Source organism: Pristiophorus japonicus, chromosome 8, assembly GCF_044704955.1.
Source record: "Pristiophorus japonicus isolate sPriJap1 chromosome 8, sPriJap1.hap1, whole genome shotgun sequence".
Lineage (NCBI taxonomy): Eukaryota > Metazoa > Chordata > Chondrichthyes > Pristiophoridae > Pristiophorus > Pristiophorus japonicus.
In genome coordinates, this window is record NC_091984.1 from 9,933,341 (window position 1) to 9,960,564 (window position 27,224).

Below are 27,224 nucleotides of genomic sequence, written 5' to 3' on the forward strand. Positions count from 1 at the left end.
CACCTGGGAGTCCTTGGCCAAAGACCACCCTAAGTGGAGGAAGTGCATTCGGGAGGGCGCTGAGCTCCTCGAGTATCGTCGCCGAGAGCATGCAGAAACCAAGTGCAGGCAGCGGAAGGAGCGTGCGGCAAACCAGGCTCCCTGCCCACTCTTTCCCTCAACCACTGTCTGTCCCACCTATGACAGAGACTGTGGTTCTCGTGTGTACAGCCAGCTAAGGACTCATGCTAAGAGTGGAAGCAAGTCTTCCTCGATTCCGAGGGACTGCCTATATGATGATGATGACGAGGCTATTTGGCCCAACAGGTCTGTACCAGTGTTTATACTCCACATGAGCCTCCTCCCATCTTACTTCATCTAACCCTATCAGCATATCCTTCAATTCCTTTCTCCCTCATTTGTTTATCTAGCTTCCCCTTAAATACATCTATGCTATGCGCCTCAACTATTCCTTGTGGTAGCATGTTCCACATTCTAACTACTCTCATGGTGAAGGCATTTTTCCTAAATTACCGACTGGATTTATTAGAGATTGTCTTATATTTATGGCCCCTAGTTTTGTTCTCCTCCATAAGTGGAAACATCTTCTCTACATCTACCCTATCGAACACCTTCATAATTTTGAATATGACACTTTATGAATTGACAGTAGTGCTGAATATTTTCCAGTTTTGTTTTCCATCTCACTCATCTCAAGGTATGCTATTAACAAACAGCCACTGCATCTCTTCAGTATCCCTTTTCTAAAAAAAAAAGAAAAAGAAAAAGAAAAAGTGCCCCCATTTTAGAAAGAAACATCGAATAACGAATTAAGCTATTAAAAAAAAAATCAAAGGAAACTTGGAAAGTCAAATAACAATGTTGTTGCCAGTGTCCAGTACACACTCCAGTCCCCGTGGTGCTCACCAGTCACGGAAGGCATCTAGCGTACCAGCGGACACCGCATGTTCCTTCTCCCGGATCACACAGGGGCAGGCAGGACTGCGTAAGAGAGACAGGCAGCCAGAGTGATTACAGCCACGGGCCGCGTCTAACCTGGACCTGTGGACGTTCACCTTGTCCAGGCCCAGGAGCAGACGCACGAGGTCACCCACCCACCCGGCACACCGGATGTCCAAAGATCAGGAGCGTGGGACTGAAGTGGAGCCAGCAGTTGAGGAGCTGTCCCTACAAATCACACAAGAGCGGCTGCAACCTCTCAACAAACAAAAATATGAAACACTGACTTGTCCAGGCTACAAAACATACAGTACATTGGGGTCAAGTTTCAGCCGCCCGCTAGAACGGTGCACATCGGAGAGGCCCGCCTAATTTATAGAAAAATTGCGCCGAATACTTGCCTCGCGATTCTCAGATAGCTGTAGGCCCAATTCCACCTCGGCGCTGCGCAGCACGAGCTGCTGGGGGCGGAGCTACAGCCCTGCGCCGAAAACAGTGCCGGCAGCTGCGCGCATGCACAGTGGAGGCTTCGCGCATGCGCAGTAACTGCCGGCGTCCTGTCTCCGGGGCAACGACCCTATCCCAGGCCGAAGGGACGTCATCCCCATCCCCGGCCGAGTGGCCTGCGCATCTTACCTCGGCGGCGGGGCCCGCCCGCCCGGCCTCTCGCTGGGGGACGGGCCCCACCCGAGAGACGTTGGCAGCCCAGCATCGGCTGCATGCGGGGCTTCTTCTTCATCGTCTTCTTTTTCCCCCCATCACCCCCATCTTCCTCTCTCCTCCCCCCCCATCTTCCTCTCTCCTCCCCCCCTCCCATCTTCCTCTCTCCTCCTCCCCTCCCATCTTCCTCTCTCCTCCCCCCCATCTTCCTCTCTCCTCCTCCCCTCCCATCTTCCTCTCTCCTCCTCCCCTCCCATCTTCCTCTCTCCTCCCCCCCCATCTTCCTCTCTCCTCCCCCCCCATCTTCCTCTCTCCTCCCCCCTCCCATCTTCCTCTCTCCTCCCCCCCTCCCATCTTCCTCTCTCCTCCTCCCCTCCCATCTTCCTCTCTCCTCCCCCCCATCTTCCTCTCTCCTCCCCCCCTCCCATCTTCCTCTCTCCCCCATCTTCCTCTCTTCTCCCCCCCCATCTTCCTCTCTCCTCCCCCCCATCTTCCTCTCTCCTCCCATCTTCCTCTCTTCTCCCCCCCCATCTTCCTCTCTTCTCCCCTCCCATCTTCCTCTCTCCTCCCCCCCATCTTCCTCTCTCCTCCCCCCCTCCCATCTTCCTCTCTCCCCCATCTTCCTCTCTTCTCCCCCCCATCTTCCTCTCTCCTCCCCCCCTCCCATCTTCCTCTCTCCCCCATCTTCCTCTCTTCTCCCCCCCCATCTTCCTCTCTCCTCCCCCCCATCTTCCTCTCTCCTCCCATCTTCCTCTCTTCTCCCCCCCCATCTTCCTCTCTCCTCCCCCCCTCCCATCTTCCTCTCTCCCCCATCTTCCTCTCTTCTCCCCCCCCATCTTCCTCTCTTCTCTCCCCCCTCATCTTCCTCTCTCCTCCCATCTTCCTCTCTTCTCTCCCCCCTCATCTTCCTCTCTCCTCCCCCCTCCCATCTTCCTCTCTCCTCCCCCCTCCCATCTTCCTCTCTTCTCTCCCCCCCGCCATCTTCCTCTTCTCCCCATCTTCCTCTTCCCCCCCCCACCATAATCATCTTCTCTTTCCCCCTTCCATCATCTTCTCTTTCCCCCCATCATCTTCTCTTCTCTTCTCCTCCCCTCCCCACCCCCCCTCTTCTCCCTGGTGCTGCAGTAGGTGAGTAGAACTAATTTTTTATTTATTGAGTGATTTTTAATTTTTAATTTTTTTAATTTATTTGGATTGATTTATTGGTTTATTTATCATTTATTATTGATGATGGCTCTTTATTTGTAAAAGTGAAGTGTTTAGTGTTTGTAAACACCCCTCCCCCCCACCCCACCCCATCTCCCGTTCCCTACGCCCGATTTATCTGTAGGCAAGGTTTTTCTGAGCGTACAAAAATCTACACTTACTCCATTCTGGAGTAAGTTTTCACTGCCTAAACTTGCAAAACAGGCGTAAGTGGCTGGACACGCCCCCTTTTGAAAAAAAAAAATTTGTTCTAAAATGAAACTGTTCTAACTCACTAGAACTGGAGCAAACTAAATGCCGAGAATTGCAATTTCTAAGCTGCTCCATTCTAAACTAGTTGCTCAAACTTGAGCCCATTGGATTCGGATATAAACAAACATTCAGAAAAATAGATCAGGGTTTTTCCTTACCTGACAAACCCAGCTGAGATGAACTTGCTGATGGCATGGGTAGAAACGGTGTTTAATTTGGCGTTCCACAATTCAGCTGGGACGTAGAAGACATGAAGTTCTAACACCTGAAATAGTTTATATTGCAAAAACTGTGAATATGCAATACCCAAACAATATAATCATACAAAGGATTGCAGGGCAATCACAGTTAGAAAAATGAATGACCATAATGGTTTTAAATCACAACTGGGATAAAACACTAGCATCACCAAGCTTATTTAGCCACAATGCTATTAATCTACTGTAAGAAGAAAGACTTGCATTTATATAGCGCCTTTCTTTCATGACCGCAGAGCATCCCGAAGCGCTTTACAGCCAAAGAGGTATTTTGAAGTGTAGTCACTGTTATAATGTAGGAAACACGGCAACCAATTTGCGCACAGCTAGCTCCCAAAAACAGCAATGTGATAATCAATGACCATTCCTCCATCATAAGGTCAGAAGTGAGGATGTTCGCTGATGATTGCGTAGTTCCATTCGCAATTCTTCAGATAATGAAGCAATCCGTGACCACATGCAACAAGATCTGGACAACAGTCAGGCTCGAGCTGAAATGTGGCAGGTAACATTCACGCCATACAAGTGCCAGGCAATGACCATCTCCAACAAGAGGAAATCTAACCACCACCCCGTCCTACATTACAACAGCGACTACACTTCAAAAAAGTACTTCATTGGTTGTAAAGTGCTTTGGGACATCCGGAAGTCGTGAAAGGTACTATATAAATGCAATTCTTTCTTTCTTGACATTCAACAGCATTATCATTACCGAATCCTTATCCTATGGTCAACATTCTGGGGGTCACCACTGACCAGAAACTTAACTGGACCAGCCATATAAATACTGTGGCAACAAGAGCGGGTCAGAGGCTGGGTATTCTGTGGAGAGTGTTTCACCTCCTGACTCCCCAAAGCCTTTCCACCAGAAGTCACAAGTCAGGAGTGTGATGGAATACTCTCCACTTGCCTGAATGAGTGCAGCTCCAACAACACAAGAATCTCGACACCATCCGTTTGATTGGCACCCCATGCACCACCTTAAAAATTCACTCCCTCCATCACCGGTGCACCGTGGCTGCAGTGTGTGCCATCTACAAAATGCACTGCAACAACTCGCCAAGGAGACTTTGACAGCACCTCCCAAGCCCACGACATCTACCATCTAAAAGGACAAGGGCAGCAGGCGCATGAGAACACCATCACCTCCAAGTTCCCCTCCAAGTTACACATCATCCTGACTTGGAAATATATCGCCGTTCCTTCTTAGTCTCTGGGTCAAAATCCTGGAACTCCCTCCCTAACAGCACTATGGGAGCACCTTCACCACACGGACTGCAGCGGTTCACCACCATCTTCTCTGCGGCAATTAGGGATGGACAATAAATGCCGGCCTCGCAGCTGAAGGCACAGCCACTAATGGTGGAATGATTGAAATCAGAGATGCTCAAGAGGCCAGAATTAGAGATATCGGAGGGTTGTGGGGCTGATGGAGATTATAGAGATAGGGAGGGGCGAGGCCATGGAGAGATTTGAAAACAAGAATGAGAATTTTAAAACTGAGGCTTTTCTTCACAGAGCTACACAGACCTTTTAAAATCGCTGCTTACGTATATGGTCTGGCAAATTTGCAAACCCTTTTCCATAATGTTTGATAAATAAAAATATACATCGGATATTGAATAATAAACATTGTTTTTTTTTCTAAAGGCGTTGTCCAACTTTTACATGGTAACAAAACACTGCCATCCTTCAAAAACTGGAACTTAAAACTTTGCAACCATTTCCCAAACAATTCAGTTATAAATTTAGATACATGCTAACAGAACTGGCACGTGTCTAACTACTGTTTACACATTCCCCACATTCTCGGTGTTTTGTTTTCAGTACAAAACCACTTCTCTGGAAAAAATGTTGATCATGATGTTCCTAATTACATTCGTTGATGGATTTCATGTTAAGAGGTCACTTACTTGCCAAAAAACAAACTATAGCAATATTAAATTATGAGGACAGGTTGCATAGACAAGGCTTGCAATCCGCTGAGTAGAAAGAAAGACTTGCATTTATATAGGGACTTTCATGACATCAGCACGTCCCAAAGCGCTTTATAGCCAATTAAGTACTTTTGAAGTGTAGTCACTGTTGTAATGTAGGAAGCGCGGCAGCCAATTTGCACACAGCAAGCTCCCACAAACAGCAATGTGATAATGACCAGATAATCTGTTTTAGTGATGTTGATTGAGGGATAAATAAATATTGGCCAGGACTCTGGGGATAACTACCCTGCCCTAATAGTGCCATGCGATCTTTTACATCCACCCGAGAGCAGATGGGACATCGGTTTAATGTCCTATCTGAAAGAAGGCACCTCTGACAGTGCAGCACTCCCTCAGCAATGCACTGGAGTGTCAGCCAAGAATTTTGTGGTCAAGTCCCTGGAGTGGGGCTTGAACCCACAACTTCCTGACTCAGAGGCGAGAGTGCTGACCACTGAGCCACGGTTGACACTGCTGTCAGAAATAGAACGGAAGAATAACGGATGATCTAATTGAAGTGTTTCGAACTAAAGGGTTTGGTAGGGTAGATAGAGAGAAACTATTTCCTCTGGTGGGGGAATCCAGAACAAGAGGGCATAACCTTAAAATCAGAGCTAGACTGTTCAGGGGTGATGTCAGGAAGCACTTCTTCACACGGAGAATAGTGGAAATCTGGAACTCTCTCCCTCAAAAAGCTGTTGAGGCTGTGGAAAGTATTTTTATCTAAGCTGATACCATACGGTATTTGTGTGCCTTTTGATTAAAATGGAGTCCTGGCCCTTCCAGAACTTTCTGCATTTTAGCAGTCAGCTTGCATAAACAGCTAAACCTGCTGTTAGATGGCTGATGGCCATCAGACAGCTAGGAGACAAGTCATGCTGAGACAAGTAACCCCCCATGGTGCTCTCCTATTGTCTACACTACAGGAGTTCCATGTCACCCCACCCTTATCTTCTAGCCATTATCTCTTTCCGAGACCTCATCCATTTGATGCAAACAGATAAACTGACCAGGAAATTGAAACAATCCTGACACAATACAAGACAGGTGATAGCCCATTACCTATGACTCATGGAGTAATGGCCGTTTGGCTTTCTGATAACCCTGACAAAAGGAAATATCTGGATACCATGTCAGGACCAGGATATAGTAATTACTCTTTATCTGTATTCACTGACTGTGAGACAGAGCAATACACAGGGAGAGGCCAGAACTTTGGTTTTACTGTATAAATATCTTGTTAAACTGAACCATTTCGGAGGTGTTCACTTAGCCCTTGACTGAGTGTGACCTACCCCTTGCGAGCAAGCAAATTAAAAAGGAAACTTCTACCGGAGCTGTAAGTGTCGGAGTTATTCTTTTCGGAGGTCGAGATTTCGACAAGGTTCGGGGGTCAAGTGAAAATTTAAAAACGGAGATCAATAAATTTTTGTTAGGCAATGTTGTTAAGGGTTATGGAACCAAGGTGGGTAGATGTTGTTAAGATCCAGATCACCATGATCTAACCGAATGGCGGAACAAGCTCGAGGGGCTGAATGATCTACACCTGCTCCTATGTTCCGATGATATAATTCCCAACCTGCAACCTCAAGAATAAACACAGCTTCAGCTTTAGAAAGTGGGGCAGCTCCCGGTGTTTGGTCGGTCAGGAGGTTCCAGTGGAGATGCTCATAGCCCCAAAGAGAGGGCTCCCCATAATCAGAAACACCGAGGGGCAGAGCATTAAAGCCACAATTCTCAATATTTCAGAATTTCAGAGTTGAAAACAAATGGGGAAATGTTAGAAAGGAGATTTATGATATAGGGTGAAACAGATGAATGAATACTAGAGCTGAGTTTATTTTTGAAATGATATGCATTAAAATAAAGGAATTGCATTTATATAGCATCTCTCATGACCTCATGATATGCTAAAGCCATACAAGTACTTCTGAAGTGTAGTCACTGTTGTAATGGATGAAGTGTAGTTACTCTAGCGATGTTGCAAAATGCAGGTGGTCAATTTGGGCACAGCATGGTCGCACAAACAACAATGAAATGAATGACCAGGTAATCTGATTTAATGATGTTGGCGGAGGGTTAAATATTGACCAAGGCTCTGGGAGAACTCGCCTGCTCGTCTTTGAAAGGTGCCTTGGAATCTTTTACAACCAACTGAGAGGGCAGACGGGGCCTCGATTTAACGTCTCACCTGAAAAATGGCACCTCCAAAACTGCAGCGCTCCCTCAGAACTGCACTGAAGTGTCAGCTTAAGTCTCTGGAATGGGACTTAAACCCACGACTTTCTCACTCAGAGGGGAAAGTGTTACCATTGAGCAGAGAGTGCGAAAATGGAGTCAAGTCTGGCACATCTATTTAACATTCTGAAAACAGTGCTCAGTACAACTTCAGCACACTGGTACTTTGGAACTACAATATAAACACTGGTGTTTAAAAGATAGATACAGAACACAGAGATTGGCGTAAGAAGAGTGTAATCTCCATGAGCTAATGGGACAGGAATGTACAGCTGTAAAACAAAAATAATTGGACCTTCAGTATTTTTCCAATGCAAGTTTTTATTGCATTAAATGTATTCTTGGCATGACAACAGTCACACAATATCATAAAAGGCGATAATGGGAATATTTTGAATCAGGTGCCTATTCTTATATTTACACGTTCAATAACTTAGGACAAGGAGATACAGGTTCAGACCAGTAAAAGGAAAATACTTACACCAGGAAAATAATGAAGAATAAAATTATCCAAGAAGGAGTTCTTGTTACAGTCACGGTATTGCAGCCAATAGTAGAGGGCAATTGCCATAGTATTACAAAAAAAGTGTATCCTTCCTCTTTATTATACCTATAAAGTCCATGCTTAGATCATGAAAATTGTCTTGTCTGACTGATTAAATCTGATGGTCTTTGTACAGAGATCCTGTAAGAAACAACTTCAAAAATAGCTATCGTCTAAGCAAGTCTAAGCTTTATAAGTTTGGGAATATATGCCACGCAATGTATAATGTATTATTCTGCTGCTAAGATGGAGCCATCTCCCTTTAAGGCTGCAAGGTCTAGTCGCTGAAAATGAATGCATCAGGTCAATTATGCAGAAAAAGGGCAGAGTGGGACTAATTGGATAACTCTTTCACAGAGCCGGCACAGGCACAACGGGCCGAATGGCCTCCTTCCGAGCTGCATCAGTCTATGATTCTATGAATTAGAGGCTTCTGGGTTCCTCCCCAAGGGCAGGAAAAAAAGCATTAAATCACTGGCTTGCTTCCTCTTTTTGAAAAAATACCAATGTATTTGTATCAAAGTGTGAAATACAATAGACTCATAAAAATGTATATTTATATTTACATATCTTCCATGGTGTTGCATACGGTGAGAGAGGCTGTGATTTTGTTGGAAGGCGGCATGGGACTAGATGAAGGTTGCAGGATTTGGAAAGAAATTTGTAAGAGATATGCTCAGAGACAGAATGTTTTAATATTGGTTCCTGCAAGAAAAATAAAGAGTGTTTTCCTTAATCCAATGGCTGAAAAGTGACCAGATAGAGGTCTTTAAAATGATGAAGGGGTTCGATAGGGTAGACAGAGATGTTTCCACTTGTTGGGCTGGGGAGGGGTTCCAAAACTAGTGCCATAAATATAAAAAACACCAAACTTAAAAAGGAATTCAGGAGAAACTTCTTTACTCAGAGTGGTTATAATGTGGAACTTACTACCACATGGAATAGTTGAGGCGAATAGCATAAATGTATTTAAGGGGAAGCACATGAGGGAGAAAGGAATAGATGGATATGTTAATTGAGTGAGATGAAGCAAGGCTCATGTGGAGTATAAACACCGGCATAGACCCACTGGCCGAATGTCCTACTTCCGTGCTGTAAATTGTATGTAATGTAATGATTCCTTTATCATGTGTAACCCCTTCAATACCGTAACTTACATGGATTTCCTGTGACTGTTACCTCAAATAACACTCCAAACTTCAAGCGTTACGATGCTTTGAGACAAATTCCAAGTGCCTTCACTTCTTCGAATACCAGTTTCCCAGGGTGTTTCAATTTCAATGTAATTTTCCATTAATGGGCAACAGAGGGGGAAGATCAGGACTTAAAAGTAGCAAACTTTGATACACTCTGAATTACCAGACTTGCTGTCAACCACAAAATATTCTAGGAGTTAACGGTTAACTTATTCAGCCTCTTCAGCTGAAGGAGAGAGCTCCACAAAATCTCACAAATGCAAGCCCGAGGCTTCTCAGAGCCACAATGCTGTTAAGACATTTCAAACAAAAACGCTACTGCAGATTTAATTTCTTACAACAACTTGTATTTATATAGCACCTTTAACATAGTGAAACATCCTAAGGCGCTTCACAGAAGTATTATGAGATTAAAAATTTGACACCGAGCCGCATAAGGAGAAATTAGAGAAGGTGCTTGGTTAAAGAGGTAGGTCTTAAGAAGCGTTTTGAAGGATAAGAGAGAGATAGAGAGGCGAGAGGATTAGGGAGGGAGTTCCAGAGCCTGGGGCCTAGGCAACAGAAGGCACAGCCACCAATGGTTGAACGATAATAATCAGGGATGCTCAGGAGGGCAGAATTAGAGGAGCGCAGATATCTCGGGGGTGGGGGGGGTTGTGGAGCTGAAGGAGATTCATCATCAACATAGGCAGTCCCTCGAAATCGAGGAAGACTTGCTTCCACTCCAAAAAGTGAGTTCTCAGGTAACTGAACAGTCCAATACGGGAATTACAGTCTTTGTTGCAGGTGGGACAGACAGTCGTTGGAGGAAAGGGTGGGTGGGGAGTCTGGTTTGCCGCGCGCTCCCTCCGCTTGTTTTCTGCATGCTCTCGGCGACGAGAGCGAGGTACTCAACGCCCTCCTTGATGCTCTTCCTCCACTTAGGGCGGTCTTTAGCCAGGGACTCTCAGTGGGGGTGTTGCACTTTATCAAGGAGGCTTTGAGGGTGTCCTTGGAACATTTCCTCGTTGAAGGAGATTACAGAGATAGGGAGGGGCGAGGTCACAGAGGAATTTGAAAACAAGGATGAGAATTTTGAAATAGGAAGTGTTGCTTACCCGGGAGCCAATGTAGGTCAGCGAACACAGGGGTGATGGATGAGTGGGACTTGGTGCAAGTTAGGACATGGGCAGCAGAGTTTTGGATCAGCTCTAGTTTACATAGGGTAGAATGTGGGAGGCCAGCCAGGAATGCGTTGGAGTAGTCAAGTCTAGAGGCACCACTTTTGTGTCTTTATTATGTACAAATCTGATTTTCAGTACTGAAAGTTTCTAATTTTAAATCATACACCAAGATGGTCACCAAAGAAAAGTGAGCAGTTTAATGGTTTCCCTTTGTACTTGTTTTACTGGTAACAGTGACTACACTTCATTAGCTGTGATGTCCTGAGGATGTGAAAGGTGCTATGGAAATGCAAATATTTTTTCTTTGGTAGGTTTTGCTGATTGTTGATTCGATGTTTACAATGATCAAACATTTCTAGTCGTCTTTCAAAGAGCAACTTGGTATTGCACCTGTAACAACTTGGATTTTACCTGCATTGCCTAAACTGGATTCTTTTTGTCTTATATTTATTTAGGTCGCGACTGTTGCCAACGACCCAGAAGTAGTTGGGCCTGAGCAGTCTGTGTTTATTTGGTTCTTCACTTCGGGACTCTCAGGGCCTGGGAAAAAAGTCGGGAACCCGGAACGCACCAGGGGAAAAATGTCAGGGACACAGAGCAGGCTCAATACAAAAAAGCAAAAACATCATCAAAATTTCCAGATTAACGCGCAGAATGTTTCTGTGCAGCTTCTGGCCATTGGCAGCAGTCACTCCAATTTAGTTAAGGTTAAATTTGGCAGTTTCTCTCAACAAGCCAGCAGCGCGAACTCCAGGCTGGTTACCATTGTAAGTTGGAATGTTAATTAGTAAATAAAAGGGGAAATTGTTTTGTGCATTCACAAACATTTCAGCCTATTGTGATGAAATGGTTTCCTCCGGACTCCTAATGGTCGGTCAGATGTCGCCTCATTCCATTTGCACTTCAGGGTGCTTAGCTAAGGCAGACATTTAAGTTGCCACGACAATGGGGAGGCATTTCAAACAGGGTGGTGACTTTGACGGATGATTCAGTGGACCAAACCCCTGATCCCGTAGACCTCTTTATCTCTATCAAAGTAAGTGAACTGTGCCCTGACAGCAGTTAGAAGCTGGCTCTGATTTGTAAAGCCCAGGCCAGCCTGCTTGAAAGGCGTGACTGGAGGTAGTGGATCCATACTCAGAGTTAGTATTTGCATCTTTATTTTTCATAATCCAGGAAGCATATGAAATTGACTGTTCTGAAAGCTATATGCTGTTGATACATGGCCTGAACGTAAACTAAACCAGCTTGTTGGTTTGAAGCCATACCACATCTGGAGAGAGAGAGAGAGAGAGAGAGAGAGAGAGAAAGAGAGAGAGGGCTTTTCAGTCCACCTTCCATGGAGAGAGAAATCACATGCGATATTTCAGTAGCCAGTATACAGAGCAAAGGTTCTGCTTTATGATTCCTGTGTTTGTTTACTGCATATTGGGCAGAAAAAGGTGCACTACAGATTGTAGTGGATGCAAGGTCCTCTTATGGGAATGGCCAGTGACACTGAACCCAAGAAAATATCTACTGCAAAACCCAAAATTCCTTGAAGTGTCTTTAATGTAGCAAAATTTACCAAGAGAGGCAATCTAAAAGACAGATGAATAGAAGGGGCACTAAGGGAGTTGGCCATGGGCACTATCAAAGAGATATCTTTTACAGGTGATTTTCAAGTTGGGGAGCTCTGTAGCGGGTTTAGCGGGGTAGTTCCAAAAGGCTCTGTCACCAATGGTAGAGCAGGAGTGAAGAAATACACAGTAGGTCAGCTTTGGAAAAACTAACGGTCAAGATATGGTTATAAGGATCGAAGAGGACGGATACACAAAAAAAAATTGAACTTAGGATATCTGTTTTTTCTGCTTTCAACGGGTCTGTTTACTACATGTTTTGATATAAATGTTACTGTTTTATCACAATGAAGTTAGGCACTAGGCACAAGATTTTGATATATAACTCACAAAAACACAATTGTGTTTTTCCCCCACTTTGTAGGTTAATGTGTGCTCCCAGACTCCTACGACACTACCCCTCAAAAGGGTACGGTAGCATAGTGGTTATGTTACTGAACTAATAATCCAGAGGCCGAGATTAATGATACGAAGATGCGGGTTTTAAATTCAATTAAATTAATCTGGAATTAAAAAGCTAGTGTCAGTAACCATGAAACTACAAGATTGTCAGAAAAACCCATCTGGTTCATCAATATCCTTCAGGAAAGGAAACCTGCCGTCCTTACCTGGTCTGGCCTATAGGTGACTCCAGACCCCAGCAATGTGGCTGACTCTTAACCACCCTCGGAAATGGCCGGGCAAGCCACTCAGTTGTACCAAAGCACTACAACAAAGTCAGCACTGTGGAAGTACCTTCACCACATGGACTGCAGTGGTTCAAGAAGGTGGCTCACCACCACCTTCGAGGCAATTCGGGACGGGCAATAAATGATGGCCATGCCAGCGACGCCCACATTCTGTGAACGAATACATTTTTTTTTTAAACTCAACCTGGAGGGCTAGCTAGACATTTCAACAGGCTCTGCAGTTCGTTATTGCTCTGAATCCTTTTTCATGCTAGTGATCAACCCCAATGTCCTCGCTGCTGAACTCAAGCATAATCCTGACATCCAACTGGCTCGGAATTCCTCCATTTCCAACCTTTTCCTCTTTGTTGTCCTTCATTGACTTAATGAAGCTCATAAGCCTCAGGAACAGTATCTCGTTTTTCTTTAGGCACTTTAGAGTCCCCTGATGTAAATATGGACTTCAAACCTTAAACCTGAAATGCCAGCCTTGGGACAGTGGTAGCACTTACACCTCAAACAAAAGGTAATGGGTTCAAGCCCCACTCCAGCAACTTGAGCACATAATCTCGGCTGACATGACAGGGCAGCATTGAGAGAGTTCTGCATTGTCGGATGACACGTCAAACCTTGGCCCAACAGTAAACATAAATGATCACATAGCACTATTCAAAGGGAAAGGCAGTTCTCCCGGTACCCTCAGCCAACATCACTAAAATAGAGTATCTGGTCATTCATCTCGTTGCTGTTTGTGAGATTGTGCTTTGTGCAAATTGGTGGTCGTGTTTTATCAACAACAACAACAACTTGCATTTATATAGCGCCTGTAACGTAGTAAAACGTCCCAAGGTGTTTCATAGGAGTATTATAAGACAAAACATTTGACACCGAGCCACACAGGGCTGATAGCCTCCTTCTTCTTGCAGAATGATTTGACCAACAATAATACATATTTTGCCTCCAAATAAAGTACATACATGTTAATAACTTGTACCGTTCATCCCTTCTAAGGCAGTCCCTCGGAGTAGAGGATGACTTGCTTTCACACTAAAGAGTTCTCAGGTGACTGAAGAGTCCAATGCGGGACCTACAGCCTCTATCACAGGTGGGGCAGATGGTCGTTGAAGGGACGGATGGGTGGGGGGCTTGGATTGTCGTACGCTCCTTCCGCTGTTTGTGCTTGGCTTCCGCGTGCTCCCGGCGAAGAGACTCGAGGTGTCTGGCGCCTTCCTCCTCCACTTTGAGAGGTCCTGGGTCAGGGATTCCCAGGTGCCAGTGGCAATGTTGCACTTTTTCCCAGGAGGCTTTGAGGGTGTCCTTGAAGCATTTCCTCTGCCCACTTGGGGCTCGCTTGCCGTGTCAGAGCTCTGAGTAGAGTGTTTGTTTTGGGAGTCCAGTATCGGACATGCGGATGATGTGGCCCACCCATCGGAGCTGATCCAGCGTGGTCAATGCTTTGATGCTGGGGTTGTTGGCGTAAGTGAGAACATTGACGTTGGTGCACCTAGCTTGCCAATGGATTTGCAGGATTTTGCCCAGCGGGAGAGAAAGCAAAATAGAAGTAGAAAGTAATCAAAAAGTGACGTCACAGCCAATGGGGTAAGTGATTGGCTGGTGATTGGTGAGTAGCTTTTCTTTTATTTTTTATATCAGTAAGTGAACTATAACATTGTTATTACCAATTTAAGGGTATCTAAGGTTAAGACATGGCAGGAGAGCTCGGTCATGTGATATGCTCCTCCTGTACCATGTGGGAACTCGGGGACACTTCCGGTGTCCCTGACGACTACGTGTGTGGGAAGTGTATCCGCCTCGAGCTCTTGACGGTCCGCGTTGCGGAATTGGAGCTGAAGGTGGATTCACTCTGGAGCATCCACGATGCTGAGAATGACGTGAGTATCACGTGTAGTGAGTTGGTCTTACCGCAGGAGAAGGGTCCACAGCCAGATAGGGAATGGAAGACCAACAGGAAGAGCAGTGCAAGAAAGATAGTGCAGGAGTCCCCTGTGGTCATCCCCCTGCAAAACAGATACACTGCTTTGAGTACTGTTGGGGAGGATGACTCATCAGGGGAGGGCAGCAGCAGCCAAGTTCATGGCACCGTAGGTGGCTCTGCTGCAAAGGAGGGCAGGAAAAAGAGTGGGAGCGCGATAGTGATAGGGGATTCGATGGTGAGGGGAATAGATAGGCGTTTCTGCGGACGCAACCGAGACTCCAGGATGGTATGTTGCCTCCCTGGTGCAAGGGTCAAGGATGTCTCGGAGCGGGTGCAGGACATTCTGAAATGGGAGGGAGAACAGCCAGTTGTCGTGGTGCACATTGGTACCAACGACATAGGTATAAAAAGGGATGAGGTCCTACAAAAAGAATTTAAGGAGCTAGGAGCTAAATTAAAAAGTAGGACCTCAAAAGTAGTAATCTCAGGATTGCTACCAGTGCCACGTGCTAGTCAGAGTAGGAATCGCAGGATAGCGCAGATGAATACATGGCTTGAGCAGTGGTGCAGCAGGGAGGGATTCAAATTCTTGGGGCATTGGAACCGGTTCTGGGGGAGGTGGGACCAGTACAAACCGGACGGTCTACACCTGGGCAGGTCCGGAACCAATGTCCTAGGGGGAGTGTTTGCTAGTGCTGTTGGGGAGGAGTTAAACTAATATTGCAGGGGGATGGGAACCTATACAGGGAGACAGAGGGAGACAAAAAGGAGGCAAAAGCAAAAGACAGAAAGGAGATGAGGAAAAGTGGAGGGCAGAGAAACCCAAGGCAAAGAACAAAAAGGCCCACTGTACAGCAAAATTCTAAAAGGACAAAGGGTGTTAAAAAAGCAAGCCTGAAGGCTTTGTGTCTTAATGCAAGGAGTATCCGCAATAAGGTGGATGAATTAATTGTGCAAATAGATGTTAACAAATATGATGTGATTGGGATTACGGAGACGTGGCTCCAGGATGATCAGGGCTGGGAACTCAACATCCAGGGGTATTCAACATTCAGGAAGGATAGAATAAAAGGAAAAGGATGTGGGGTAGCATTGCTGGTTAAAGAGGAGATTAATGCAATAGTTAGGAAAGACATTAGCTTGGATGATGTGGAATCTATATGGGTAGAGCTGCAGAACACTAAAGGGCAAAAATCGTTAGTGGGAGTTGTGTACAGACCTCCAAACAGTAGTAGTGATGTTGGGGAGGGCATCAAACAGGAAATTAGGAGTGCATGCAATAAAGGTGCAGCAGTTATAATGGGTGACTTTAATATGCACATAGATTGGGCTAGCCAAACTGGAAGCAATACGGTGGAGGAGGATTTCCTGGAATGCATAAGGGATGGTTTTCTAGACCAATATGTCGAGGAACCAACTAGGGGGGAGGCCATCTTAGACTGGGTGTTGTGTAATGAGAGAAGATTAATTAGCAATCTCATTGTGCGAGGCCCCTTGGGGAAGAGTGACCATAATATGGTGGAATTCTGCATTAGGATGGAGAATGAAACAGTTAATTCAGAGACCATGGTCCAGAACTTAAAGAAGGGTAACTTTGAAGGTATGAGGCATGAATTGGCTAAGATAGATTGGCTAATGATACTTAAGGGGTTGACTGTGGATGGGCAATGGCAGACATTTAGAGAACGCATGGATGAATTACAACAATTGTACATTCCTGTCTGGCGTAAAAATAAAAAAGGGAAGGTGGCTCAACCGTGGCTATCTAGGGAAATCAGGGATAGTATTAAAGCCAAGGAAGTGGCATACAAATTGGCCAGAAATAGCAGCGAACCTGGGGACTGGGAGAAATTTAGAACTCAGCAGAGGAGGACAAAGGGTTTGATTAGGGTAGGGAAAATGGAGTACGAGAAGAAGCTTGCAGGGAACATTAAGGCGGATTGCAAAAGTTTCTATAGGTATGTAAAGAGAAAGAGGTTAGTAAAGACAAACGTAGGTCCCCTGCAGTCAGAATCAGGGGAAGTCATAACGGGGAACAAAGAAATGGCAGACCAATTGAACAAGTACTTTGGTTCAGTATTCACTAAGGAGGACACAAACAACCTTCCGGATATAAAAGTGGTCAGAGGGTCTATTAAGGAGGAGGAACTGAGGGAAATCTTTATTAGTCGGGAAATTGTGTTGGGGAAATTGATGGGATTGAAGGCAGATAAATCCCCAGGGCCTGATGGACTGCATCCCAGAGTACTTAAGGAGGTGGCCTTGGAAATAGCGGATGCATTGACAGTCATTTTCCAACATTCCATTGACTCTGGATCAGTTCCTATCGAGTGGAGGGTAGCCAATGTAACCCCACTTTTTAAAAAAGGAGGGAGAGAGAAAGCAGGGAATTATAGACCGGTCAGCCTGACCTCAGTCGTGGGTAAAATGATGGAATCAATTATTAAGGATGTCATAGCAGCGCATTTGGAAAATGGTGACATGATAGGTCCAAGTCAGCATGGATTTGTAAAAGGGAGATCATGCTTGACAAATCTTCTGGAATATTTTGAGGATGTTTCCAATAAAGTGGACAAAGGAGTACCAGTTGATGTGGTATATTTGGACTTTCAGAAGGCTTTCGACAAGGTCCCACACAGGAGATTAATGTGCAAAGTTAAAGCACATGGGATTGGGGGTAGTGTGCTGACGTGGATTGAGAACTGGTTGTCAGACAGGAAGCAAAGAGTAGGAGTAAATGGGTACTTTTCGGAATGGCAGGCAGTGACTAGTGGGGTACCGCAGGGTTCTGTGCTGGGGCCCCAGCTGTTTACATTGTACATTAATGATTTAGACGAGGGGATTAAATGTAGTATCTCCAAATTTGCGGATGACACTAAGTTGGGTGGCAGTGTGAGCTGCGAGGAGGATGCTATGAGGCTACAGAGTGACTTGGATAGGTTAGGTGAGTGGGCAAATGCGTGGCAGATGAAGTATAATGTGGATAAATGTGAGGTTATCCACTTTGGTGGTAAAAACAGAGAGACAGACTATTATCTGAATGGTGACAGATTAGGAAAAGGGAAGGTGCAACGAGACCTGGGTGTCATGGTACATCAGTCATTGAAGGTTGGCATGCAGGTACAGCAGGCGGTTAAGAAAGCAAATGGCATGTTGGCCTTCATAGCGAGGGGATTTGAGTACAGGGGCAGGGAGGTGTTGCTACAGTTGTACAGGGCCTTGGTGAGGCCACACCTGGAGTATTGTGTACAGTTTTGGTCTCCTAACTTGAGGAAGGACATACTTGCTGTTGAGGGAGTGCAGCGAAGATTCACCAGACTGATTCCCGGGATGGTGGGACTGACCTATCAAGAAAGACTGAATCAACTGGGCTTGTATTCACTGGAGTTCAGAAGAGTGAGAGGGGACCTCATAGAAACGTTTAAAATTCTGACGGGTTTGGACAGGTTGGATGCAGGAAGAATGTTCCCAATGTTGGGGAAGTCCAGAACCAGGGGTCACAGTCTAAGGATAAGGGGTAAGCCATTTAGGACCGAGATAAGGAGAAACTTCTTCACCCAGAGAGTGGTGAACCTGTGGAATTCTCTACCACAGGAAGTAGTTGAGGCCAATTCACTAAATATATTCAAAAGGGAGTTAGATGAAGTCCTTACTACTCGGGGGATCAAGGGGTATGGCGTGAAAGCAGGAAGTGGGTACTGAAGTTTCATGTTCAGCCATGAACTCGTTGAATGGCGGTGCAGGCTAGAAGGGCTGAATGGCCTGCTCCTGCACCTATTTTCTATGTTTCTATGTTTCTCCAGTGCTTTGAGGTGCCTGCTGTACATAGTCCATGTCTCTAAAGCATATAGGACAGGTATCACTACTGCTCTGTAGGCCATGAACTTGGTGTCGGGTTTGAGGTCGTAGTCTCCAAACACTCTCTTCCTCAGGTGACCGAAGGCTGCACTGGCACACTAAAGGTGGTGTTGAACTTCGCCATCAACGTCTGCCCTTGTTGACAGTAGGCTCCAGAGGTATGGAACATAAAAAGCTTGGTCAAAGAGGTAGATTTTAAGGAGCATCTGGGACTAAAGGTGAACAAGTCCCCGAGAACTGAAGGCATACATCCAAGGGTCTTAAAAGTAGAGACAGTGGATGCATTGGTTGTATACTACCAAAATTCCCTGAATTCTGGAGAGGTCCCAGCAAACTGGAAAATCGCAAATGTAACACCTCTATTTAAAAAAGGAGGGAGACAGAAAGCAGGAAACAATAGAGCAGTTAGCCTAACATCTGTCATTGGGAAAATGCTGGAGTCCATCATTAAGGAAGTAGTAGCAGGACATTTAGAAAATCATAATGCAGTCAGGCAGAGTCAACATGGTTTTATGAAACACAAATCTGCTGGGATTCTTTGAGGATGTCATGAGCAGAGTGGATAAAGGAGAACCAGTTGATGTCGTATATTTGGATTTCCAGAAAGCATTCGATAAGGTGCCACACAAAAGGTTACTCACAAGATAAGAGCTCACGGGGTTGGGGGTAATATATTAGTGTGGATAGACGATTGGCTAACAGAAAACAGAGAATTGGGATAAATGGGTCATTTGTAGGTTGGCAAACTGTAACTAATGGGGTGCCACAGAGATCAGTACTGGGGTCTCAACTATTTACAATTTATATTAATGACTTGGACGAAGGGACCAAGTGTAATGTAGCCAAGTTTGCTGATGATACAAAGATGGGTGGGAAAGCAAGTGGTGAGGATAAAGCAAAGAATCGACAAAAGGATATAGATAGGCTCAATGAATGGGCAAAAATTTGGCAGATGGAGTATAATGTGGGAAAATGTGAGATTATCCATTTGGTAGGAAAAATAAAAAAGCTAATTATGATTTAAATGGGGAACGATCACAAAATGCTGCAGTACAGGCAGAGGCACCTGGGGGTTTTTGTGCATGAAATACAAAAAGTTAGCATGTAGGTACAGCAAGTAATTAGGAAGGCAAATGGAATGCCGGCCTTTATTGCAAAGGGGATAGAGTATAATAGTAGGGAAGTCTTGCTACAACTGTAACAATAAGATTACACCTGGAATATTGCATACAGTTTTTGTCTCCTTATGTAAGGAAGGATATACTTGCATTAGAGGCGGTCCAGAGTAGGTTCATGGAGGTTGATTCCTCAGATGAAGAGGTTTTCATATGAAAAAAGATTGAGCAGGTTGGGCATATGCAACTTGGATTTTAAAAGAATGAGAGGGGATCTTATTGAAACATATAAGATTCTGAGGGGGCTTGTCAGGGTAGATGCAGAGAGGATGTTTCCCCTTGTGGGGGAATCTAGAACTAGAGGGCAAAGTTTCAGAATAAGGGGTCGCCCATTTAAAACGGAAATTAGGAGGGATTTATTTTCTGAGAGGGTCGTGAATCTTTGGAATTCTCTACCTCAGAGCTCTGGCGAGGCTGGGTCATTGAATATATTTAAGGTGGAGATGGACAGATTTTTAAAAGATTTAGGGAATCAAGGATTATGGGGAGCGGGCGGTGAAGTGGAGCCGAGGCCAGGATCAGTTCAGCCATGATCTTATTGAATGGCGGAGCAGGCTCGAGAGGCCAAATGGCCTACTCCTATTATGTTCTTATGTCTTAAAGGAGGAAGGAGAGGTAGAGAGGCAGAGAGGTTTAGGCCAGGAATTACAGAGCTTAGGCCCCAGGCAACAGCAAGCACGGCCACCAATGGTTGAGTGATTATAATCAGGGATGCTCAAGAGGGCAGAATTGGAAGAGTGCAGATGTCTTGGGGTGGGGTTGTGGGGCTGGAGGAGATTACAGAGATAGGGAGGGATGAGGCCATGAAGGGATTTGAAAACAAGGATGAGAAGTTTGAAATCGAGGTGTTGCTTAACTGGGAGCCAATGTAGGTCAGCGAGGGGTGATGGGTGAACGGGACAGTGAAGGTTAGAACACGGGCAGCCGCCTTTTGGATGACCTCAAGTTTATGTAGGAGGTCAAGCAGGAGTGCGTTGGAATAGTGAAGTTTAGAGGTAACAATGGCATGAATGAGTGTTTCAGCAGCGGATGAGCTGAGGTGGGGCAGAGAAGGGCCACGTTAGAGAGGTGGAAATAGGTGGTCTTAGTTATGCTTAGATAGATGGTCAGAAGCTCATTTTAAGGTCAAATATGACACAAAGGTTACGAACAAGGTGGTTCAGCCTCAGACAAATGTTAGAGAGGGATGGAGTCACTGGCTAGGGAACAAAGGCTTTGGTCTTTCCAATATGTAACTGGGGAAACAATTTTCTCATCCAGAACTGGATATTGGACAAGCAGTTTAGAGACCGTGGAGGGGTTGAGGGAAGCAGTGGCGAGGTAGAGTTGGGTGGCATCAGTGTACTTGAGTTTGCAGATAATGTCGCCAAGGGGCAACATGTAGATGAGAAATAGGAAGGGGGCCAAGGATAGATCCTGGAGGGACACCAGAGGTAACGATGCGGGTGGAGGAAGAGAAGCAGGAAGATTTGCCTGCTACAGTGACTGCACTCAAAATTAGCTCATTGGTTGTGAAGTATTTTGGAACACGGAGGTCATAAAAAGGTGCTATATAAATTCAAGTTCTTTCTTTTAAACCACCTCTCCCGTTTTCCTCTCAGTTTCACCCATTCACATTCTACTTTACTCCTTTCAATTTTGGAGCTGATCTTATTCTGATAACTTTTCACGGCCTACTTGATCTTTGAAAAATCATCCTTTTTCAGTTCTTTTTATTTAAAGAAAAATAGCTTCCTCTTTCGACTACAAAAGCAAAATACTGCAGATGCTGGAAAGCTGAAATAAAAACAGAAAATGCTGGAAATACACAGGTCAGGCAGCATCTATGGAGAGAGAAAAGGGTTAACGTTTCAGGTCGATGACCCTTTGTCAGAATTCTCTCTCCACAGATGTTGCCTGACCTGAGTATTTCCAGCATTTTCTGTTTTTATTTGCCTCTTTCTTAATACTATCTTGGCAGCAGTCTTGGTAGCAACCTTGCCTCTGGGTTTGAAGGCTGTGCCATCAAGGTTTATTGGCTGCTAATCCAGGCTAGCACTCCCAATATTTACTGTGGTATTGAGGGAGCTTTGTATTGTCTGAGCTGTTGTTCTTAGGCTGAAATATTAAAGCAAAGTCATCTAGTCTCCCTGTTCAGGTGGACGTTAAAACATCCCATGATATTATTTTAACAACACACTTGTAGTACTGTTCACAGTTCTGGTCTCCATATTATAAAATAAGGTTACAGAGACATTGAATAAGGTGCAAAAAAGATTCACAAGGACTGTACCAGAACTGAAAGGATATACTTATCAGCAATGTTCCCTGTAATTCGCATTTTGTTCTGGGTCGCCTGTTTTTTTTAGTGTGAGAGCCCTTTCAATGTCCATGCTGTGTGGGATTTACAATGGAGAAGCCAGTGAGGGAACATGAGGGAAAGACCGAACAGGCTGGCACTCATTTCTCTGGGAAAAAGAGGGTGACCCGATAGAGTCGTTTAAGATAACAAAAAGGTGGGCGTAGAGAAAATGTTTCCACTGGTGAGGGAATCTAAAAACCAAGGATCATAAATATAGGTCGTCACTAATAAATCCCAGAGAGTGGTGAGAATGTAGAATGCGCTACCACAGGGAGTAGTTGAGAAAATCAGTTGGGCCGAATGGCCTGTTTCTGTGCTGTAGACTCTATGGGCTCAATTTTCCCCAGTGATTTGTGCCGTTTTTTTGGCGCGTGCTGCTTTTTTTGGCCTAAACTTTTTAAATCCAAGTGTCCCCACTCTTTGTGCGCCAGCATAACTCACTTAGTTACAATTTTTTTCACGTCATAAGGGGCGTAACCCGATGTCTGCGCCAGTTTTTCACAATTATGCAAGCTTGGTCAATTTAAATTTATCCTCGGACGGTGTATGTGACCAGTCCCAAAAAATCTTCTGGGTACTTAAGGGAAACCAGCGCACATTAAAGAATCGCTGCAGAAAGACACCATTGTTTTTATCCGAAGTTTTGGAGGGAGTCAAGAAGACATTAAATACACATCATGAAGCTCAATTTTTTCAAACTTAAAACGCAGGAAATGGAAGTTTAATGGAATTCTTTTAAGTTTTCATTTTTTTTTTAAACTGACACGCCACCACCATTTCTCAACATGCAACACATATCTGCATTCGACTGGTGACTGCTGCATTATATGCCAGGAGGAATGACTACATAAAGACCCCATGGCCGCCCTGGCATTGCGTGAAAGGGCTGTGGCCTTCTCCGCGATTGCTGGCTTCCCAAAGGTACAGGGCTGCATTGATGGTAGCCACATCGCCTTCTTGTGAGCACCTCTGGAGGATGCAGAGATGTACAGGAACAGAAAAGGCTTCCACTTGATGAACGTGCAGCTTGTCTGTGACTACATGCATCGCATCATGTCAGTTGATGCAAGATACCCTGGGAGCACCCGTGATGCGTTCATCCTACCCGAGAGTGTTATATCTGCTGTGTTTCAGCAGCAGCAGCCAGAAGGGCAGAGCTGGCTACTGGGAGACAAAGGGTACGGCCTCGCCAACTGGCTCATGACGCCCTTACGCCCTTACGGACGGAAGCTGACCGAAAATACAACAGTTCGCACATTGCAACGCGCAGCATAATAGAGAAGACCACTGGCGTCTTGAAACAACGTTTCCAATGCCTGAACCACTCCAGAGGCTCCCCCGAGATTATCGGTCAATTCACTGTTGGTGTGCTGCATAACTTAGCCATCATGAGGCAGCAGCAGCTGGTAGCAGAAGGCCCACCTGAGGCGAGAGTGGCTGATGATGATGAGGAAGATGCAGAAGACGAGGACGAGGAAGCCATGCAACTATCTGAACCCGGAGCATGATGGTGGAGGAAAGCAGGCCGTCGTGCCCTTTAACGATTGCTCTAGCCTTGCGCCAGCAACTCATCTGTGAACGCTTTGCTGCCTGAAGGCTCAGGGGTAACTATTCCAGAAGGACCACAAGACGGGGGGGGGAGCAGGGGGGGGGCGGCAGCCGGTAATGTGGAAAGCCCGGCATGGGCCACTTCAGAGGCTGGTCTGGGGATTGGAGTGGCAGTGGCAATTGATTCTGTCAGTGGGCACGGGGTCTGGGCATGTTCCCTTATTGCAGCAGCTAACTCCGACATTCCCTCCCTCGTGTGCCTTGACAATGTCTCAACTACCTGCAACATTCCCTCCCTCATGTTCACCGACATTGTTTTGGCTGACTGAAACATTCCCGCCCTCGTGTTCCCATTTCTCGTGAGAGTGGTGTCCAGGAGTGATCGGGTAAGGTCAATGCTCTCCGCACTCATTGCCATAATCTGAACCACATCTGTTAGATCCTGCAACTCAGGAGAGCGCTGTCGAGCTCTCCTTCCCCTCCTCACCCTGTGGGGCCCTGGGTGTGCCTTGCTGCAAAATATAACAGAACAGACAAATGGTTAGCAGCAGAGGAGGGGCCAGGGTGGGTGGCATGAGTACGCTCACACAGTGCAGGCAGCAGGCTGATTTGAAGGACCACAATGAATGATAGCACACTACATCAACCGAAGCATAGATGACGGAGACATCCCCATGAACCAAAGCATGGCTAGCCTGCGCAGTACTTAACATTTAGCAAAGCCAGACTGTGGAATTTGCAGCACTTGCCCTCTCCGTCGAGTGTGGGCCCAGCTTGTGCAGTGGTGGTTGCTTTTCTCCAGGCAGAACCCATCAAAGCAGAGACCAAGGTCCTGCCACTTCTTTTTGCACTGGCCTCCAGACCTCGGGGTGGTCACATTGCACAGTAATCTTCTGCAAGTTGGTTCCAACGTTTCTTCATTTCTTTTGGTGGAATTTTTATGTGACCTCTGCTGGTGTCCAGCTCGTACCATCTGCCCTCAATTACAGTAACTGGTGCCTCCAGTTCATCCTGTAGGAAATTCTTGGTCCTTGCGCCACATTGCATCTTGTATTGCTGCTCCGATTTGTTTCAATGAGAATTAAAGTTCTCACACACAACTGGCTCTTTAAAAATGGCCGAATGCAAACCGGGAGCTGTGCTGGGCATGCGCGTCCATAGGAATCACGTCAAAAACTTCCTTTTTTTCACGCATGGGCAAAAGGGGTGGCATCGTTTTTTCGGCGCAGACATTAGGCTCCACCCCCAAAACTAAAGGTCAGGCTGTGCGGCACCAATTTCAAAAAACAGAACAGGGAAACTTGCTACTTTTTTTTTGGAGTAGTTGGGGCCAAGAAAAATGGGCATAACTCTGGCAATACGCCAAAAAACAAAATTGGGGAAAATTGAGCCCATAGTAACGTGATGTAACAGCAGGGAGTTCTCTCTGTTTAACACCAACCAACACAACCAAAAGATTACCTGCTGTTGGTGAGATGTTGGTGCAGAGTGGCTGCTGTATTGTCTATAACAGTCACTACTTTCAGATACGATATGAAGATATAGCTTGAAAGACTTGGATTTATGTAGCACTTTACAACCAATGAAGTACTTTTTTGAAGTGCAGTCGCCGTTGCAATGTGGAAATGTAACATTTATTTTTTTGACCTGTTGGGGTAAAAAGGTTTCTCTCCCTCCAGGTGGACTAACTGATATAGTTAATCGACACCTCGCCCAGCTTCCTACGGTAAAACGACCACGGAAGTAAAGAAACAAAACCTCAGGTTTACCGGTTTTATTACGAGCAATGCACGGGAAGGTTCAGTCGTGGAACGTCCGAAATACAAGAGTTTTCAAGCATAATTTATACCAGGTTTTGGAGAGGAGCTATCCTCCTCCAAAATCTTCGATAGGTAAATTGCTATCAGCGAAGTTATATTGATTTGTCAACTCTTATCAGACGGGCTCGGAATGGTACATGCAACTGTCCATCTCTCATCAATGTTTTGTTGCATTTTGCCCTCTACCCCAGTCTATCCAACGCCTAGTGTGGCTGTACTGGCTTCCTTATCTCTTCCTCAGGGACTTTTAAACAAAACTGCTGACTTCGGCTGTTTAAATGTTACTAAGGTTAAGCCTTAGTTTAATGTGTATAAGTGTGCTATACCTATACAAGCAAGTCTTACATACATAGGCAATTTATAAGTTCACTACCTTCAGCATAATTCTGGCCCCCTATCTGCAACCTTACAATTTATCCCGTACATGACCCATCTCTCGTTACCTTTTCCTGCCATCATTCCCCATTCCCCATTCCCCGACTCCCTTTCGACCAGTTCTGTGAAGGGGCTTCCCACTTTCCATCTACAGTTCAGACGATGTGATTACACTGGAGAGGGTACAGGGGAGATTTACAAGGATGGAGAATTTTAACTATGGGGAAAGATTAGAGAGGCTGAGGAGACCTAATTGAGGTGCTTAAAATTATGAGGGACCTAGATAGAGTGAATAGCCCTCAGTAGAGAGGTCAATAACCAGGGGACATAGATTTAAAGTAATTGATAGAAGGATTAGAGGGACGTTGAGATTTTTTTCAGCCAGAGGGTGCTGGCAGTCTGGAACTCACTATTTGAAAGGGTGGTAGAGGCAGAAATCTACATCGCATTTAAAAAATACTTGGATAGGCACTTGGCCAAAAATGTCGATGATGGGTCGCTCTTGCCTGCCCTTTCAGGTGTTAATGGTCTTGCTGCATAGTCCATGATTTTCCAACTGATAGTAACTTTTGCCTCAAAGTAGACCACTGCTCGATGGCACCGTGCATTTCCCACAAACCATGCCGATCCGTGATTCTTTTTGCCACAATATTTGACATGACTGTTGACATAAAACGTTGAATGCAGCCTGACTTTACTCACCCCAGCACTCGGAGGTCTGCGGCGCTCTGCAGATCTCATGAAGCCCGCCTCCTGTTGGGTTCCAACGTATTCTTGCGGTTTAAAGTAGAAATCCGCAGAAAATGTTCCCGCAACAGCAACACACTGATAACGATAAAGGGACTAGGTCCAATTGAGGCTTCGTCCCCCTCCCGCGAGTGAATTGCACTCAGATCTCAGATAAGGGCACAGATACTGGCTGACTCGCCGGTGATGGACATGGGTCGCGCCCAATCAGACTGCTACATTGGCAGTACTTGTACCCATTCATAGGGCTGTTAACACAAGTCTTGCCCAGTTAAACTGCTCCTGGGGCAGCAGTTGACAGAACTTTCGTCCAGTCAGAATGTCAGATTGGTAGTGATTGACAGAGGTTATGCCCAGTCAGAGTGCTGCATTGGCAGTGATTGACACATGCAAAACACTCTTTCTCTCCCCCCCTTAAAACACTTTCTCTCCCCCCCCCCCCAAAACTCTCCTCCTCCCCCCAAAACTCTCCTCCTCCCCTGCCCCGCCCCCCCCCCCCCACAACAATCAAAACTCTCAAGCACAACCAATAAATAAAAAATAGAACTGAAGTCCTACCTCGCCGGCCAGTGCGGGAGGCCACTCGGCTAAGAATCAGGTGTGGTGAGATCGGGGCATCCCTTCGACCGGGGATAGGGGCTGCGAGCTTCGGGTCCTGACAACAAAATCTGGATTAATACAACAGCAACAGCATGCATTTATA

General features: G+C 45.6%; 1 protein-coding gene across 2 annotated transcripts in view; it reads right to left on the reverse strand.

The window, feature by feature from the left end:
- The window catches only part of spata1 (spermatogenesis associated 1), a 96,421-nt gene extending 69,783 nt beyond the window's left edge, over positions 1 to 26,638 (reverse strand). For both annotated transcript variants that reach the window (XM_070886504.1, XM_070886503.1), the window contains exons 1-2: positions 26,477 to 26,638; positions 3,216 to 3,322 (exon numbers count right to left, since the gene is read on the reverse strand). In XM_070886504.1, the coding sequence (XP_070742605.1) occupies positions 3,216 to 3,322; positions 26,477 to 26,515 (146 nt within the window). In that variant the 5' untranslated portion in view covers positions 26,516 to 26,638. The remainder of the gene's footprint in view (positions 1 to 3,215; positions 3,323 to 26,476) is intronic.
- Between the last annotated feature and the right edge of the window lie 586 nt (positions 26,639 to 27,224).